We start from the raw sequence: 15,480 nt of genomic DNA, 5'->3' as shown, positions 1-15,480 counted from the left end.
AATAATATAATTTTGGAGGATGTATTCTGTAATGCTGTAGTACTAATTTGTATTTTACCTACCCTCATTGATATACTAAATGTGGTGGACAAAATAATAGAAAAACATGTCATAGTACAACGCAATATTATTCAATAGCACCACAAACAAAAAGACTATACAGCCGAAGATAGGAATTTTTGCAGTACTTTTGTATAAGACTGCAGTAGTTTTACCTAGGTGTTCCTTATGAACTGGCAACTGAGCGTGTAATACCATTATGTATGCATATGTTCATAAGGAAATGATAGTGTTAATGTGTGCACATGCAGGCCTTTATTGTGTTGTCTGGGAAGTGCGTGGCAGTCTACCTGGATTACCTCATGGTTTGGCCTTCCACAAATGAGGAGAAGCAGAAGCATTGTGTTCACCAAAAACACAGTGTGCAGGCTGAGGTCATAGTGAGATAGGGCCTGTGGAAACACTGATGCTCTTGCTAACATGACTGGCCTTGGAAACTACTCCCAAAGGAGCCCCAAAAACAGGACAGTAAAATCACACTGGGCGGTCAGACAGGGGAGCAGTCCACCGAAGTTCAGCAAAAGAAAGACCTGCTCTTTCCTCAGGTTTCAAGTTCAACAGAGAGGACATGCAGGTGAAATGTGGTTTGTCCCGTGTTTCCCATTCAGGGAATGCATTTCATAATATACGTTAATGCTATACAGGTGGCAGCCATCTCTTACTTCCTATAAATATATGAAAGCCAGATGACCCAGAATATGAAGACAGGAAGAGGCTTTTATAAAGTTTGTGTTGGTTCTTCAGCGTACCTATTTTCCGCAGCCACTGCCTTGTAAAAGTTTCAACGTACTTCCTCCAAAATGACATCATTTCATGGCTCATTAAAATGATGTCATTCCAACCTGTAGGAGAAAAAAGGATTTGTTTCATTGCACTCAATCTCCGGAATCTGGGTAGTGCTAAACACTTCCAGTTAAATTTAGTGAAAATCCTCAAACTGATTTTCACCATCTTGTTTACAGATGTCTGATTAGAACTGGACCGTATCATAATATTCCTGAAGATAGGAAATTATGATGTCTTGGACCACTTGGTGGTGTAGCTTACTGTACGTCATCACCGTTCAGTCATTTGTTTAATATCAGCAGATGTTTTAAGCGTGTTTCTGTTTGTGTCCCTGTGGTTGATCCAGACGGAGGCAATGAAAGGAGCTCTGAAGGATTTGAATCTGAACATTGTGGAAATGACCGATGAGAATGCCACACTGGATGGAGGAGATGTGCTTTTCACAGGTAAACTATGTTTCTTCAATCACTGAATTTTGTTCAACAACTAAAGCTTTGAACCATCAAAAATCAGCCTGAGGCCATCTACATATGGAAGGAGTAGTAGTTGTCACTCTGGGGTTTCTATCATTCATGAAAGGTTTATTGCAGAGTTGCATGAAATAGTAGAGTGCTCTAAGACTTTAAAAAGCCATTTACTAGATCAAATCCAAGATGTCATAACATCCAAGCGTACTTTATTTATATTGCCAGTTGTTAGTTTATACAGGAACGGAACAGAAATGAAATCTATAAATGAAATATAGAAGGTGAGAGGATAACATTAGCTTTTACATCTAGCTTCAGAGGTGGCCCCATTTCCTCTGTGTCAGTTTGTACTGGGTGCAAATGTGGATACGTGCAAGGCTGCAATTTAGTACTGTGAGATTGATATATCGTTTTGAAATGCATCCTTAGATTTTAGTTAATGCACTGCATTAGTGTGCGTCTGCAAGTGAAATCTTTCACATTTTGTTTAAAAAAATGTAGGGGTTGTGGAGGGGGCCCAGTGTGTCAAGCTGCATTTAAGTCATTGAACCTTAACTATATAAAGTACTTTTGAAATAATTCAACAAAAGTGTTGAACAACTTAATTTTGACAGTTAAAGCGTCAGTGTACTAACATGACAAAAAACACACATAAAAAAAACCTATAGCTTGTATACCTCATCATAATCAGAAACTACAGCAAAAAAGAAAAATCTTTATTTAGTATTTAATAAAACACCCCTCAATACAAAAGTGTTGTATGAATCACACAACATACTGGTGACTTTGCTGTTCTTGCAAACTTTCACAATGTATCGCGCAACAAGGGAAATGTCATTTTGGGCGTTTCTGAAGTACCAGTTCACATTATGACAGCGAACGGATACACAGTCAACAGAAATCAAATATTTATTTATTTCAGTTTGGATGCTTGTAATTTGTGTTTAAGTCAATCATCACACAAGTAAGATTTTTGGCATAAGCCTGTCCAATAAGTCCCTGGTCCTCATGAGCAGCGTAAGAAAAACTTGTTTTTCCCATTTTGCTTCAATGATTGAGGTCAGTAATGACGTGGGTTGAGCTTTTGATTTTTCCTTTTACGGCCAATAAGAAATGCTTATATTTTCCAGCAGAAAAATATTGTTAAGCAGCAACATAATATTCATTGTTTCTGATTGGCTTGCCGTTACCTGTTAAAATCAGGATGCTTTGTATTGTGTTTGCCTCTGTTTCATCTGTTATCATTTTCTCGTTTAATGACATACAATGTGTTATTTCTAAAATGATACACTTTACAAATGTCACTATGGAATCAAAACATAGTAATGGGTGAGGGAGAAATCTGACAACTGACTAACCAAATTTGGGGTTTACTGTAATCCATTTCCTTCATGTAACAACCACACCGTGTATGTATTTGTTGAATTTAAAGAGATATTCAGCTGATTTGAATCCAGCTCGGTGTCTTGGTCATGTGTTCAGATGAACAATGTTTAAGTTTGGATTTCAGCAGATCTCCGAGTCTCCATTCATTGCCAAACACCGTTCATCTGAACACAATGTTCATGGATGTCTTTGTATAAAGAAAAACATTAGAGAGCAGTGAGAGTATAATCCTCTACCGTTTCAGCTCACAGACAGTTTTCTAAGTGAGCAAATCATTGTGTTTGTAAGTTTGAGTCTGTGTTTCGGGATCCTCCACACAAACATTCCTCTGTGCGACCTTGATGACCTGGTGCCTCAGTGCACGAAGCAGAATTTCCCTTGAAAAAATATTCTGTAGCAAAAACGCTTTGTACCATATTGCATGATCAAATCCAATCAGCAGGACTCCAGGCGCTCACCACAGGCCTCTTATTCCTCTGGTGAGGGCAGAGAATCGTGGACAGAGTCGTGTGGTGAGTTAAAATGTGGGTCAGTGTCTTCTATGCTGAGCAGGCCACAAGAAAAAAAGCCTAGTACACTTAATTGGTTTTCTAGACACTCTGAGGGCTCGTTGCTTCCAGCTGAAATCGGTTTCACATGGCAGGGCTAGAAACATTTCCTGTTGGCAGGGCCCCGGCTAACGTAAAGTCTCAGCAGCTACGTTAGGGGCCCATCCCTGTGCAGCTTGGCCAAGCATTCAGAGCTCTGCCTGCTTGTGAGCCACCATACTGACCACAACTGGCCTTTCTCACAGGCATGCATAAAGTACACACTGTGGTGACTGCAGTGTTCACCTACTGTAGCTCCACAGACTTGCTGAATTGCTGGTTTTCAAGATTTTTAGACTTTATCCCTGTAGACTTAACTGTTTTAGAACGGTAGATGTCGTATGTATATTAATACCCCAGAAATTTTACCAGTTGTTACTCTATATCCCCTCTGCTGCCCACCTTCTAGTTCTTCAGATATTTGTTTATGCTATGGCCTCATTACCTGGTGTATCTTATTAGATTGGTAATTTATGTATGTATTAATTACCAAGACCACATGTAGTTTTTTAACCCTTTAATCTTTGATTGTTTTTAGTTTTGTGATTTACAATGTTAATCTGTCTTTTTCCTATCAAATGTTTATGTATCTTTTGATCTGTGGCAAGCTGCTGCATACAATTGCCCGTACAGACATAGATGAAGTTTTATTGAGCTGCATCTCATTCTTTCTTCAGGGCGAGAGTTCTTTGTGGGCCTTTCCAAACGGACCAATCAGAGAGGAGCAGAGATCCTAGCAGATGCCTTTAAGGTGAGTTTAAATGGTGCAGTGGTGTAAAAAGTGGCTGAATCACAATTAATACCTAAGTAACAGTAAAGGTACGTTGCTTAAAACTGGCTGAAATGAAAGTGTGAGTGAGCCATTACATAGCTACTCTGTAAAATGTCTCAGGACACTTTACAGAGTAGGTAAAGACCACACTCTATGACTTATTTCTGATAAACATAGACCCAACAATTCCCCCGTAGAGTACAGTGGCAACGAAAACCTTCCCTTTAACAGGCACGAACGTAGGACAGACCCAGCTCTATGGAGGACGGACATCCGTCTGCACTGGTTCGGGAGGAAGAAAAGGAGAAAGAAAGAGAGAAAAAATGGACAGATGGATAGAGAGAGACAAAGACAGACACATAGACAGAGAGACAGACACACTTCCAGAGATGCAAGCAACCAAAAAGTAACTATAATAATATCAATAGTAATTTGACTATGACTTAACAGAAATATGTTATGGCAGTTAATACAGCAGAATAGTAGAAACAAGCACAGCTAAGGTGATAGAAATGAATAGAAAAATGATAATAATTATGGTGGCAAACATGATCAATGATGAGTAGCGGCAATAGCAGCTGTGATACAGCGAGACATACCACTGATGGTGTTTTTATGGCTACAAATTTTATACTTTATAAGACTAGTGATAGTATATATGACTAATAGTTATAGTAGTAGCAGGAAGCGTCAAGCAGGACCACAGCAGCAGGCACCATCACGATCAGCAGGCACCATCACGATCAGCATGCGAGACGATAAAGCACAAACAGCTCCGGGGAAGAAGTTGAATTAGTAACATGCATTGATGAGACAGGAACAGGATTATCCCCCAGCAGACTAGGCCTATAGCAGCATCATTAATGATGAACACCCTGAATTGCCCCCCGTGGACAAATATAGTTTTTGGAATTGAATTGAATTGAATTGAATTAAGCAGAACAAAATCAGCTTAAAAATAACAACATAGCTGAGGGCTCGTAAGCCCTAGCTGTAAGCCTTATCAAAAAGGAAAGTTTTAAGTTTACTCTTAAATATCGGGACTGTGTCTGCCTCCCGAATAACACTTGGGAGTTGGTTCCAGAGGAAAACTCTAGGAACGACAAGAAGCCCTGCATTCTCAGAGCGCAGCGATCTAGTCGGTTAATACGGTACTATGAGCTTTTTAAGATACGACGGAGCCTGACCAATAAGAGCTTTGTAGGTCAGGAGAAGGATTTTAAATTATATTCTAGATTTTGCAGGTAGCCAATGCAAAGAGGCTAATACAAGAGAAATATGTTCTCTTCGATTTGTTTTAGTTAGTACACGAGCTGCATTATTTTGGACCAACTGGAGACTCTTAACAGACTTATTGGAGCAGCCTGATAATAAGGAGTTGCAGTAGTCCAGCCTAGAAGTAACAAATGCATGGACTAGTTTTTCTGCATCTTTCTGAGACACATTGGGCCTCATTTATCAAACGAACGTACGGCAGAAAAATGTGCGTACGACCATTTCCTGGCGAACGTCGGCATTTATCAATTTGGACGTGAGCGTGAGCTACGATCAAATCTCACGTCTGGTCTGAGATCGTGTACGCACATTTCAGCCTGTGGATTTGCGGTGCAGCACAGCAAAATCTGTCTGAAAATATCAAACAAACCTCAGCTGTCATTAAGCAGAAGCAGTCACATATTAAGAACAGATAAAAACGGATTCTTAAAACAAATAAAAAAAATAAAAATTGTGGTTGGAGCAATTTATTGTACTCGTGCGTCTGAAGGCACCATCCATGAATGATTACACATTCATCAATCGCAAAGACTACCACTCGATAAATGTACAGGTGATTTGTGATGCCAAGCTATCGCTTTTAAACGTGGTGGCCAGGTGACCGGGGGGGACACGCAATTCTTTTAAATATCAAAACAGCTGGGCTCCAGCCCCCGCAACCCCGAACTTGAATGAATGAATGAATGTGTTGTCGTGTGGCTGCAGCAAGGCGCACTGCAGAGCCAAAGTCATCTCCTCTGTAAGTGGCTACCCTCGATAAATTGCATTAAATCAAACAAGGTATCAGATGGTTAACATCTTGGTATGGTTCTTCTAGATTACAAAGGTATCCTCTTACGGAATACCTAATGACCCACCGGTAGCGCCAGTGTTGTGCCGTATTCAGCACCCCGGCCGTGAAATGCGTCCCTCGCATTATAGGTGATATTCTGGATTAGAAGGCTGTTGTTTCCACCTATAGGAATAGTTTATATACAGGTAACCCACAACGGTCAGACCATTGGTTACCTACAGTCTTTAAACTGTTTTAAAGAGTTTAAAATCACAAACTTGGGTAATAGCGAACACAAAACAACACTTTTTTATGTTCTGTGGAAATAAACTGCAGCCATAATTATAAAATGAATTAAATGGATCTTTTGAATATCAGCTATAATGCGAGGGGGTGCAATTCACGGCAGGGGTGCTGAATACGGCACACGCGCACTCGGGACTCAGTGGAGCGCTGCTTCGGATTGACTCCCTCCATTATTTTTTTCCGTACAGCGTTTTTATGGGCCCCTTTTATTCCACTCTTAAGACTGACAAAAAGCACATCCTTATTTTGCTCCATCTCGGATGTCAGGATGCCGATCTATGTGTCAGAAAAGTTTATTTTCTAACCAGCGTTTCTCCTCTCCATGTTTGACCTCAGTGGGCGAGGCCTCCGAAACAGGAATATTTAAGGGCGTAACATGTTAATGATGATCGAATTCAACCGCCGCATTTATCAAGCCCCGCTCATTCGTATGCTGAGATTGGTCAGATACGAATGTTTCATAAATCACACGTGGGTCCTTTCCTACGACCAATTATGCGCTCAGATCTGCAACCGTTTCCACGCAAGTTTGATAAATGAGGCCCATTGTTCCTAATTTTCACAATATTATGCAGGTGAAAATATGCAGTGCTTGTCGTAAATTTTATGTGACAATCGAAGGACATATCCTGATCAAAAATAACACCCAGATTCCTTACTGTGGTGCTGGAGGACAACACAACATCATCCACAGTAACAATGTCTTTAGCTATTGAGTTTCGGAGGCCTTTGGGGCCAAGTACATTAACTTCAGTTTTGTCTGAGTTTAACATCAGAAAATTGCAGGTCATCCAGCTTTTTATTTCCTTAATGCACATTGGAAGTTTAGCTAACTGATCGGTTTCTTCTGGTTTGATCGAAAAAAATATAATTGTGTATCATCAGCATAACAATGAAAATTTATGGAGTGCTTCCTTATAATATTTCCTAAGGGAAGCATATATAAGTTGAATAGAATCGATCCAAGGACAGAACCCTGTGGGGTGTACAAACTGAGATCGATCTGATAAATACGACTTAAACCAGCTTAATGCGGTTCCCTTAATGCCAATTAGATGCTCCTGTCTCTGTAGCAGGATGCGATGGTCAATAGGGAAAATACTGACTCTTAAATGCTCCACTATTTTCACCAGCTAGTCGCGTACTTTGTCTGCACAAATACGTACATACCTAAAGTTAAGTATCTGAATTTAAATGTATTTAAACCTGCATTAATTGATATTTATACCCACTTTGGGGAAATGCAACAAACCGTAAACATCACAATGACTTATTATCACCTTATAAAATTGACACTCTCAGAAAAATAGTATCATTATCATTTATTTGGAGTCTTGTTTCTGGCCAACTGCCAAATAGGAAAATACTGACTCTTAAATGCTCCACTATTTTCACCAGCTAGTCGTGTACTTTCTGTCTGCCCCAAAGTGTAAGTAAGGGCGCACTCACACTTGGTCCAGACGATCCGTGCCGTGCTTTAGCTTGATTGTCCCCCCTCCCTCCACCCCGCGGTCCAGGCCCACTTGCACTCACATTACTTGAAATGATCCGGGCCTCGGCCCGATTGCTTCTTGCTTATACGTCATCACACCTCCAAGATTTAGTTTTGTCTGACTGTTTTTGAATATTTTCATCTGACCAAATCTGCAGTAAACACTCCACCTCCGCATGAGACCACCGCTTATCCTTCTGTGGCATCTTTTTAAATGTCTGTTGCAGGCAACAGTCGCATATGAAAAGACATCAGGACCAGCTTCAATGCTCATGCTCGTACACGTGCATCTGTGCTTTACAAAAGCCCAGCTCTCACAACTGGAACGCAGGCAGGAAGTGTACTGCATGTAAGCATGTAACAGTTGCGCTCACATTGGTCAAACAAACTAGAATTTAGCCGTAAATTGTCCTTGGGCACGGTACGAATGGAAACTGTGAGTAGGCCCTAAAATAACTTTTGTTTCAAAGGATATATACTAAATTTGTAGTAGTCAATGTGAAAGTATAGTAATGTATTGAATCTGTTGTTATCTGCACTTTACTATATGAAAGTTAATAAAAATCTAATCAGTAATATCCTTTATTTAATATACCACCACCACTCTACCTTCTGAAGTCTCTTAAATGCACGAGCCTGCTGTGAGCAATCAGACATCGCAAACAAGAAAGGAAGAGATAAATATGTTATCAATCATAAAAGCTTTAGGCCAGGAAGATAACACTATCATCACCCCATTCATCTAGCTTTTTTCATCATGAACTACCTCCTGTTCTCTCTAATTCCATTTCACTCTCCATCCATCTCTGCCTTACTCCACCCCCTCGTTTCTATCCATTATATCTATCCTCCATCAGCGACCTCTGCCTCCATGTCTTCCGACTTCCAGTCTGTGTCAAGGCTACACAGTCTAGGTGGACTACATGATGTGCAGTACTGGACATCGGCTTTGAAACAATATATTTATACAGTAACTGTGTGCACATTTTATATGGAACAAAAATTTGGGAATTTAAAGTATCCATTGTAGAACTATTGAAAAAAGCTAGGTGCGGTGCGGTTGCAGTCACACTGGTCAAATTAACTAGGCTTTACCCGTAAAACCTGTTTGGGCACGGTACGGATAGACAGTGTGAGTGCGACCTGAGTGTTGCATGTGTAATCTTGATAAAGCCTCTACTCTGTGCCAAAGACTTTCGTTGTTAATCAATGACCTACAGCGCTGCACTGGGTTCCTTCATTACAATGAACATGTACACTGTCCTACAGCTGTAAACAGTCCCCAGCGTTTTTAGTGAAAGTATATGTGTTTGTGACTCATTTATAGATGTATGTCTTCAGTAGGAACACATAAACTTGGGGCTGAGTGTCACACATAAGACTCCTCGATGGTTTTGGTCTTTTCATGGGGTTAGTTGAGAATAAGAAAAATATTGATTGACTGCATTATCCTTTAAGTAAAAGGCAACAATGTGTGTAAGACTAGTCTATATTGTCCTCGCTGATTATTATTTTGTATTTCAGCATATTTGTGCTTTCTGACTAATTCCCATGCGCTACATCCTGACCTTCAATAGCCACAGCTGAGCTTAGCAATCACCACTCGCACATGACACACATCCAAGCAATTGCTCGGCATAATATCCCAAACAACCCTGCAACAACAGATTCCAGCAAACTGAGAGGATTTATGCATGCAAACAGGGTCACAGTGTGAGTCACAAACACAGACTGATTCCATCTGTCTTGTTTACGGTTATTTTAATTTGAAGAAGTTTAATACTGCAGACTTTAGCGTATAGCTTTTAGCTTTGCTCTGTGAGACCGTAACAAGTTCAGAGGTGGGTCATGGTGTGAAGAGTTCAACACGGAAACCTGAACGGCCGTATTGCTGTGCTTCCTTCTTACCGCTTGTATCTGATGTGAATTCCTCATTATGGATTCCTCTGTGTTTTCTGTTATCTTTGATAAGACAGGACTTAATGATGCGTCTTTGGCAAATGACACTAGGAAAAATCACTTGAGCGTCCATTATTGTTTTTTCCGTTTTGTATCAGATTGGTTCCTTCTATCATTGTTGTTTTTTCCTTTCATTATCAAATTAAAGTTCAAATTGTGTTGCCAGGTTTGTTTAACACTCAACAACTGCATACAGATGTTAAAGCTCTTTTCTTTATGGTGCTTGCAGAGGTCAGAGCAGATGGTGCTGTTGATTGAATGAGTTTATTCGGGAAGAAGTAAAGAAAGAGGCCAAACCGCTTCTCCTCTTCTGCAGTTAAGAGGTGTTGACTCTTATACGACACAAACATGAACTTCTGGCTTGGCCAATAGGGTCTTTTCAGGTCACAACGTGGCAGTAAATCAGCCTGTTGTGCAGATGAAAAGCAACTCTGTCTCTCCTTTAATTCCCCTAAGAATTTATCTTGATAAGAAGAAAAGTATGACTCATATTTCTAATTTTGCACTGCAAGAAAACTTCCTGTCTGTGGAAAAGGAGCAAGGGGAGTTCAGACTACATAATTCCCACTTGTTCTTTTGTATCTTCTAAACAGGTGACAAGGAAAGAGTCCAGCAAAACATCAAAGATGGAGTATATTTAATTTTTTTGCATGATGAACAGCCAAGTGCTATTCTGTTCAGTCACAATAACTATTTCAGTGAATCATAGCACTTTAATTGAGCTAATGATGCAGTACAAATATTGACTTGAAAAGGGCTAACTTACTTGAATGGAAAATGTCACAAATAAGTGTAACTATGGACAATGTACACAATACTTCATAGGGTTTTATGAAGAGCTATAAAAACCCATTCAAAACATATTGTGTGATTAAGAAAACACATGGATGTCAGTTTTAAAGCGCATACCTAAGTTTATATGCTCATATGTATTCACGTAGCTTCAGGAAGGAAACGTCTTGGCGAACAAGCTTGAAGTCTCATATCCTATCATAATTCAAATTAGAGTTTGGTATCACTTCAAGTCTCTGTGGGACTCAACTCTGGCTTTTTCAATTCACAAAAGGCTTACAGTGACAGACTGAGTCAATGTATTAAATGCTGCATCAATCAACTTGAAAGTTTAGAAATTCTTCCAGTCCAGTAAATCAAAAATCAAAACAAAGTCAGTGGTAAAAGGATGTTGTTTCAGGAGGGTATGTTATGCTATAATTCTTCAAATATGGACCCCAGGCTTTTATTGTTGCAAACGAGGAGGCTTTTAATGAAGGGGAAAGTCCAAAATTAGCTGTTGAAGAATAAAGATAAATAAAAACTATAACTAACTATACTGTAGGCCCCTATATAGTACTGTTGAAATGATCTGATGCTGCACTCATATACACTATATCAATATGGACGCAGCGCAGGCTCAATGCTGTTTTTATCCCCGTCTGAAAAGTTTAGAGATTTAAAGGCCTTGAAAACATATTTTTTGTTATTTATGGGCCTCTGTCTCTGAGTGATGGGATCCAACATGAACACTAAATTTCCTGCCATAGTTTGAATAGGTTTGGCCATTTCACAACAGATTTTTATATTTGTGTTTTTGTCCTTGCTTTTCTCACTGGTTTGAAATGGGCAGGGCTCAGTGGAAATTGTTTTTACATGTTTCATTTCAAAGAAAATGTGATGACAGTTACAGTCAAGTTTGCCAAGCTACTGTTTATTAAATGTGAGAAGCTGAAATTTTACACTGATAACAAAGAGTAACCAAGGACGTTTGTCCCAGTCTTTAGCATTAATATTGCTCATTTAGTTGTGGATATTTGATGTTATAGAAAAATTCTTGGATTTGAAACAAAGGGGTTTTGAAGACACCTGTGCAATTTTATATTACCTGTTGTTTTGTAACACCGCTACATTTGGTGTGCAACATCCTGCGGCCAGAGAAAGCCATCCTTTCCAATCAGGCTCCTACAAGTTGCTCTGTAATAACTTTCATGAGCCCTGGGCTCAGTAACATTATTTCCCAGACACTCCTGCTGTTTACGCCCCTGAGCTGCATACTACTTCATTTTATAGGCCACTTTAGACCCAGTTTAATGATACTGCACAACCTGCGACAGTGCTCTGTGAATCATTTCACTGACACTGTGGTTCTGAAGGTTTGAAGCATTGTCACCGACAAAGCAAGCTTCACACTGAGTTATCACACCTGTACAAGCCATCCCTACCTTTAAGAAGATTATCTCAATATGAGGAAACTTCATACAAATTTTCTATCGTTCACCCACTTTTGCATGCACAAGAAAACATATTGTGCAGCTATATAGGTCATTGTATATGTGTGGGACAATAATACCACAGTTTATTACATTGTTGCTGTACATTTCTGTCTCTTTTTGTAAACTAAGTAGAGAGCTACTGTATATATATTTGCAATTATGAGAAAACACTGCAGATGTAGCGGTAGACTTTGATGTTTGAAACCCAAAGTGATAGAAAGTGATTCCTGCTCAGCAGTTTGACCCTTGAGAGAGTGGCCATTTATTGAAAAACATTCTTGTTAACAGTGTCTCGCCTGTCTTCATATGCAGTTTTCGGTCAACCTAAATGGATTGTGTTCTGCAGGACTACGCTGTGTCGACCGTGCCTGTGCTGGAAGGGCTGCACCTGAAAAGCTTCTGCAGTATGGGAGGACCAGGCCTCATTGTCATCGGCTCCAGTGAACCAGCACAGAAAGCCCTCAAAGTATGGAGTTTGTGTATTTATGTGTTGTACGTGCAGTAATCGTCCCAGTGCTATGCTCCCCACCCAACCAGCTGTAGTCATGGAAACCACTGAATTAATGTAGTGGCATTGTTTTTATAACTGTGACGCACATTGCTGCAGCTGATTTTTTTTTTTTTTTTTACTCTTGGCTCGATGCTGTTGGTATTAACAGCCTGCACTTTTTTTCCTCCTGTTCTGCAAAGTATTCAGCAAGAATAACATTACAAGACAGGACATCACACGTGTTGATTCAGAGCAGACTCCCTTACTTACAACTTGATTGCTGCTTCCCTCTGCCAGCACATTGAGACCACCTGTCACCTTAATCCTTCCTCATTTATTCATATTCTTAGCTAAGCTAAGGGGATTGCCCCTGGCACTCATACTCCAACTTCAATTACAAAGGTATTGTCCTTCCATTTAACAGCTTGAGCTCATTACCACATAAGACTTCTGAATTGATCGAGTTCCATCGCAACAATAAGCCCTTAAAAAATAAACATGATGATGCTGAAGTACTCAACATGAACCAGAGGCAGTTTACACCGTGACAGATACAGGTAGGTTGTTTTCACAAAGAGAGTAATAAATCACAGCCCATCCCTCTGATGGAATTATCACTAAAATTCCCAAACATCAACACATGAGACTGTATGTTAAGTTTTCTCTCTGTACACATGACTGAAATACAGTGGAATAAGTAATGTCGTATATACACAGCACAGACACACATGCTGTGTTTTTAATTACTTACATAAGTATGATAAGTTACGCACAGGCAATACACCCTTGGCCTTGACAGGTCTTCCCTAACAGGACTCATTTGCCTCCTAGTGTGATAACTCCCCCTACTGGCCCAACCCTACACAAGGTTACTTTAAGTCAGGTAAAAGCCACTTAGTGTACCTCAGGGGGGTTTTAAAACCAGACAATCTGACAACACATCCTAATGAAGCAAAGTATTTAAGAGCAGCCGAAGGTCAGACTTGTTGGTTTTGTATGCATGTTTGCATAGCTGAAGCATACACAAGAAGTCAAGAATCTATGCATAAACACACACACCAATTGATTTTATATTCCAGCATCGACTCATTAAGATTCCTGCCTGTTTGATCACCCCGGTAATTAACTACTGAAGCGAGGAGTGGCCGTTAGTGAGACTTAATGACAGACTCCTTGCTATCTAATTATGGGTTACGTCACCTTCTCTTGTAGCAATTAGCTCCTGTTGTAAAGGACTTTTAACAACTGTGGATTTGTAATTAGGTAATGTTCTCTTTAGGGAGTGAGATCCCATGAATGTTGTTTTAATGAATGCAAAGTGCTTGTTTTGGATGTGGATGCAGCTCTTATGGCAATGAGGCTCCTTGTCTGTGTACCCTTGGACAAAGACATTTTGTACAAAATAAAGTTGGAGCCTCGACTAATTTGGTTTGTCTTTAGGGAGGTAGAATTTTGCTGCTGTAAAATATTCAGACAACAGAGTAGACCCTGACCTGTTGGCAGTTTGGATTTGGAGTAGAAGGTCTTTTTATGTATATCTCACCGACATCAAGTTAATAAGGCTGTTCATTTTCACTCTGCTTTGCACTTTGGCACTGTCTTTATCTTGGATGTGTGCTCAGGATGAGCCTGTGAATGTTCTCATTCAGGATGTGTCTACATTAAGTGTAGACCAGGTGTAATGTCCTGTCTGTGTTTAGCTCTCCCATGGAAGAGAATACATGTTGACCGGATGGATTTCATCATCTATCTGCCGCTGTCACTGCCAAGCTTCATTCATGAAGTCATTGTCCGGAAATACCGTCACTTGTCAGAGGCTGCAGCGCCCACTCCGTGTTCCCTCATACACTTATAGTCTCTCCCTTTCGTGGACTCACAGAGCAGGCTCTAGCTGACCAGTCACACCTTTCCTCTGCCTTGTTTGATTCATGAGGTCATAACTCTGTACTGGTCAGGGCCTGATCTTCACCTCAAGGATCTTTACATGTTTGACTTTTTATAGAAAATGAGGTGACAACATTGAGGAGGTTGTATTCAGGAGTGTATAAAGACCAAATCCTGATCACAAATATATACACAAGTTAGCCAAAATATCAACATATTCTACATTTTTGTAGAGCTTTGATATTAATGATGATAAACAAATTGATGGTTTATCTCTATATCCTTCAGCTGCAGCGTCAGAGAGTGGCAGCTGATACCACATCTGAGATTATTTACATTTAGGGGCATGAATGTCTGTACAATACTGCATGGCAATCTATTCAACAGTTGTTGAGATATTTTAGCCTGGCTTAATTGGTGGACAATTGACCAGCAGACATTACCATCCCTGGAGTCACTCCGCTAATGTGGCTAAGAAAATGGATGAGCTTTGCAGCATGCGTCATATCAGGAAAAGGGCCATATATGGTATCTGAGCACCGGGTTTCCTTGCCAATGATGTAATCCCTGAGTCAGCTGTAAAGTCAGACTGCAGCAGCTGATACCATATGTATCTTCATACATATGTACACGTATGTATGTAGTGTATGTTCTCTACTTTGTTGCCGTTTTCATTCATAACATTAAAAAAATACACAAGATGTTAATTGTTTAAGGTCACTTTTCAGGATTCTGTTCTTTTGTCAGTATTATCAGAAATGTTCTGCATTCTCCCCTCCCCTTTTTTCCCTCATAGCCATCTTACATTGGATACCTTAGAGGGCAGCAATAAACACTCCCTGTAGACCAATAATATTCCCAAATGGAAATATGAGTCAAGGAACAACAACAAACATTTATTGAATCAACAGGATCCAATTTGTTTCATTTCCCCGCTGTATTTGGAAGCAGCCTCAAGCAGGGTTTGTCTTGTACAT

The 15,480-nt window shown here is 40.0% G+C and overlaps 1 protein-coding gene across 2 annotated transcripts in view; it reads left to right on the top strand.

The window, feature by feature from the left end:
• ddah1 (dimethylarginine dimethylaminohydrolase 1) overlaps positions 1 to 15,480 on the top strand; it is an 86,043-nt gene that overhangs the window by 59,714 nt on the left and 10,849 nt on the right. For both annotated transcript variants that reach the window (XM_083911541.1, XM_083911540.1), the window contains exons 2-4: positions 1,193 to 1,292; positions 3,964 to 4,037; positions 12,476 to 12,595. In XM_083911541.1, coding sequence (XP_083767667.1) covers positions 1,202 to 1,292; positions 3,964 to 4,037; positions 12,476 to 12,595 — 285 coding nt within the window. In that variant the 5' untranslated portion in view covers positions 1,193 to 1,201. The remainder of the gene's footprint in view (positions 1 to 1,192; positions 1,293 to 3,963; positions 4,038 to 12,475; positions 12,596 to 15,480) is intronic.

The sequence above is a fragment of the Echiichthys vipera genome (genome assembly GCF_963691815.1).
Source record: "Echiichthys vipera genome assembly, chromosome: 3".
In the NCBI taxonomy this organism is placed as follows: domain Eukaryota; kingdom Metazoa; phylum Chordata; class Actinopteri; order Perciformes; family Trachinidae; genus Echiichthys; species Echiichthys vipera.
Note: the sequence above shows the minus strand (reverse complement) of the source record. Positions and strands in the feature narration are given on the sequence as shown.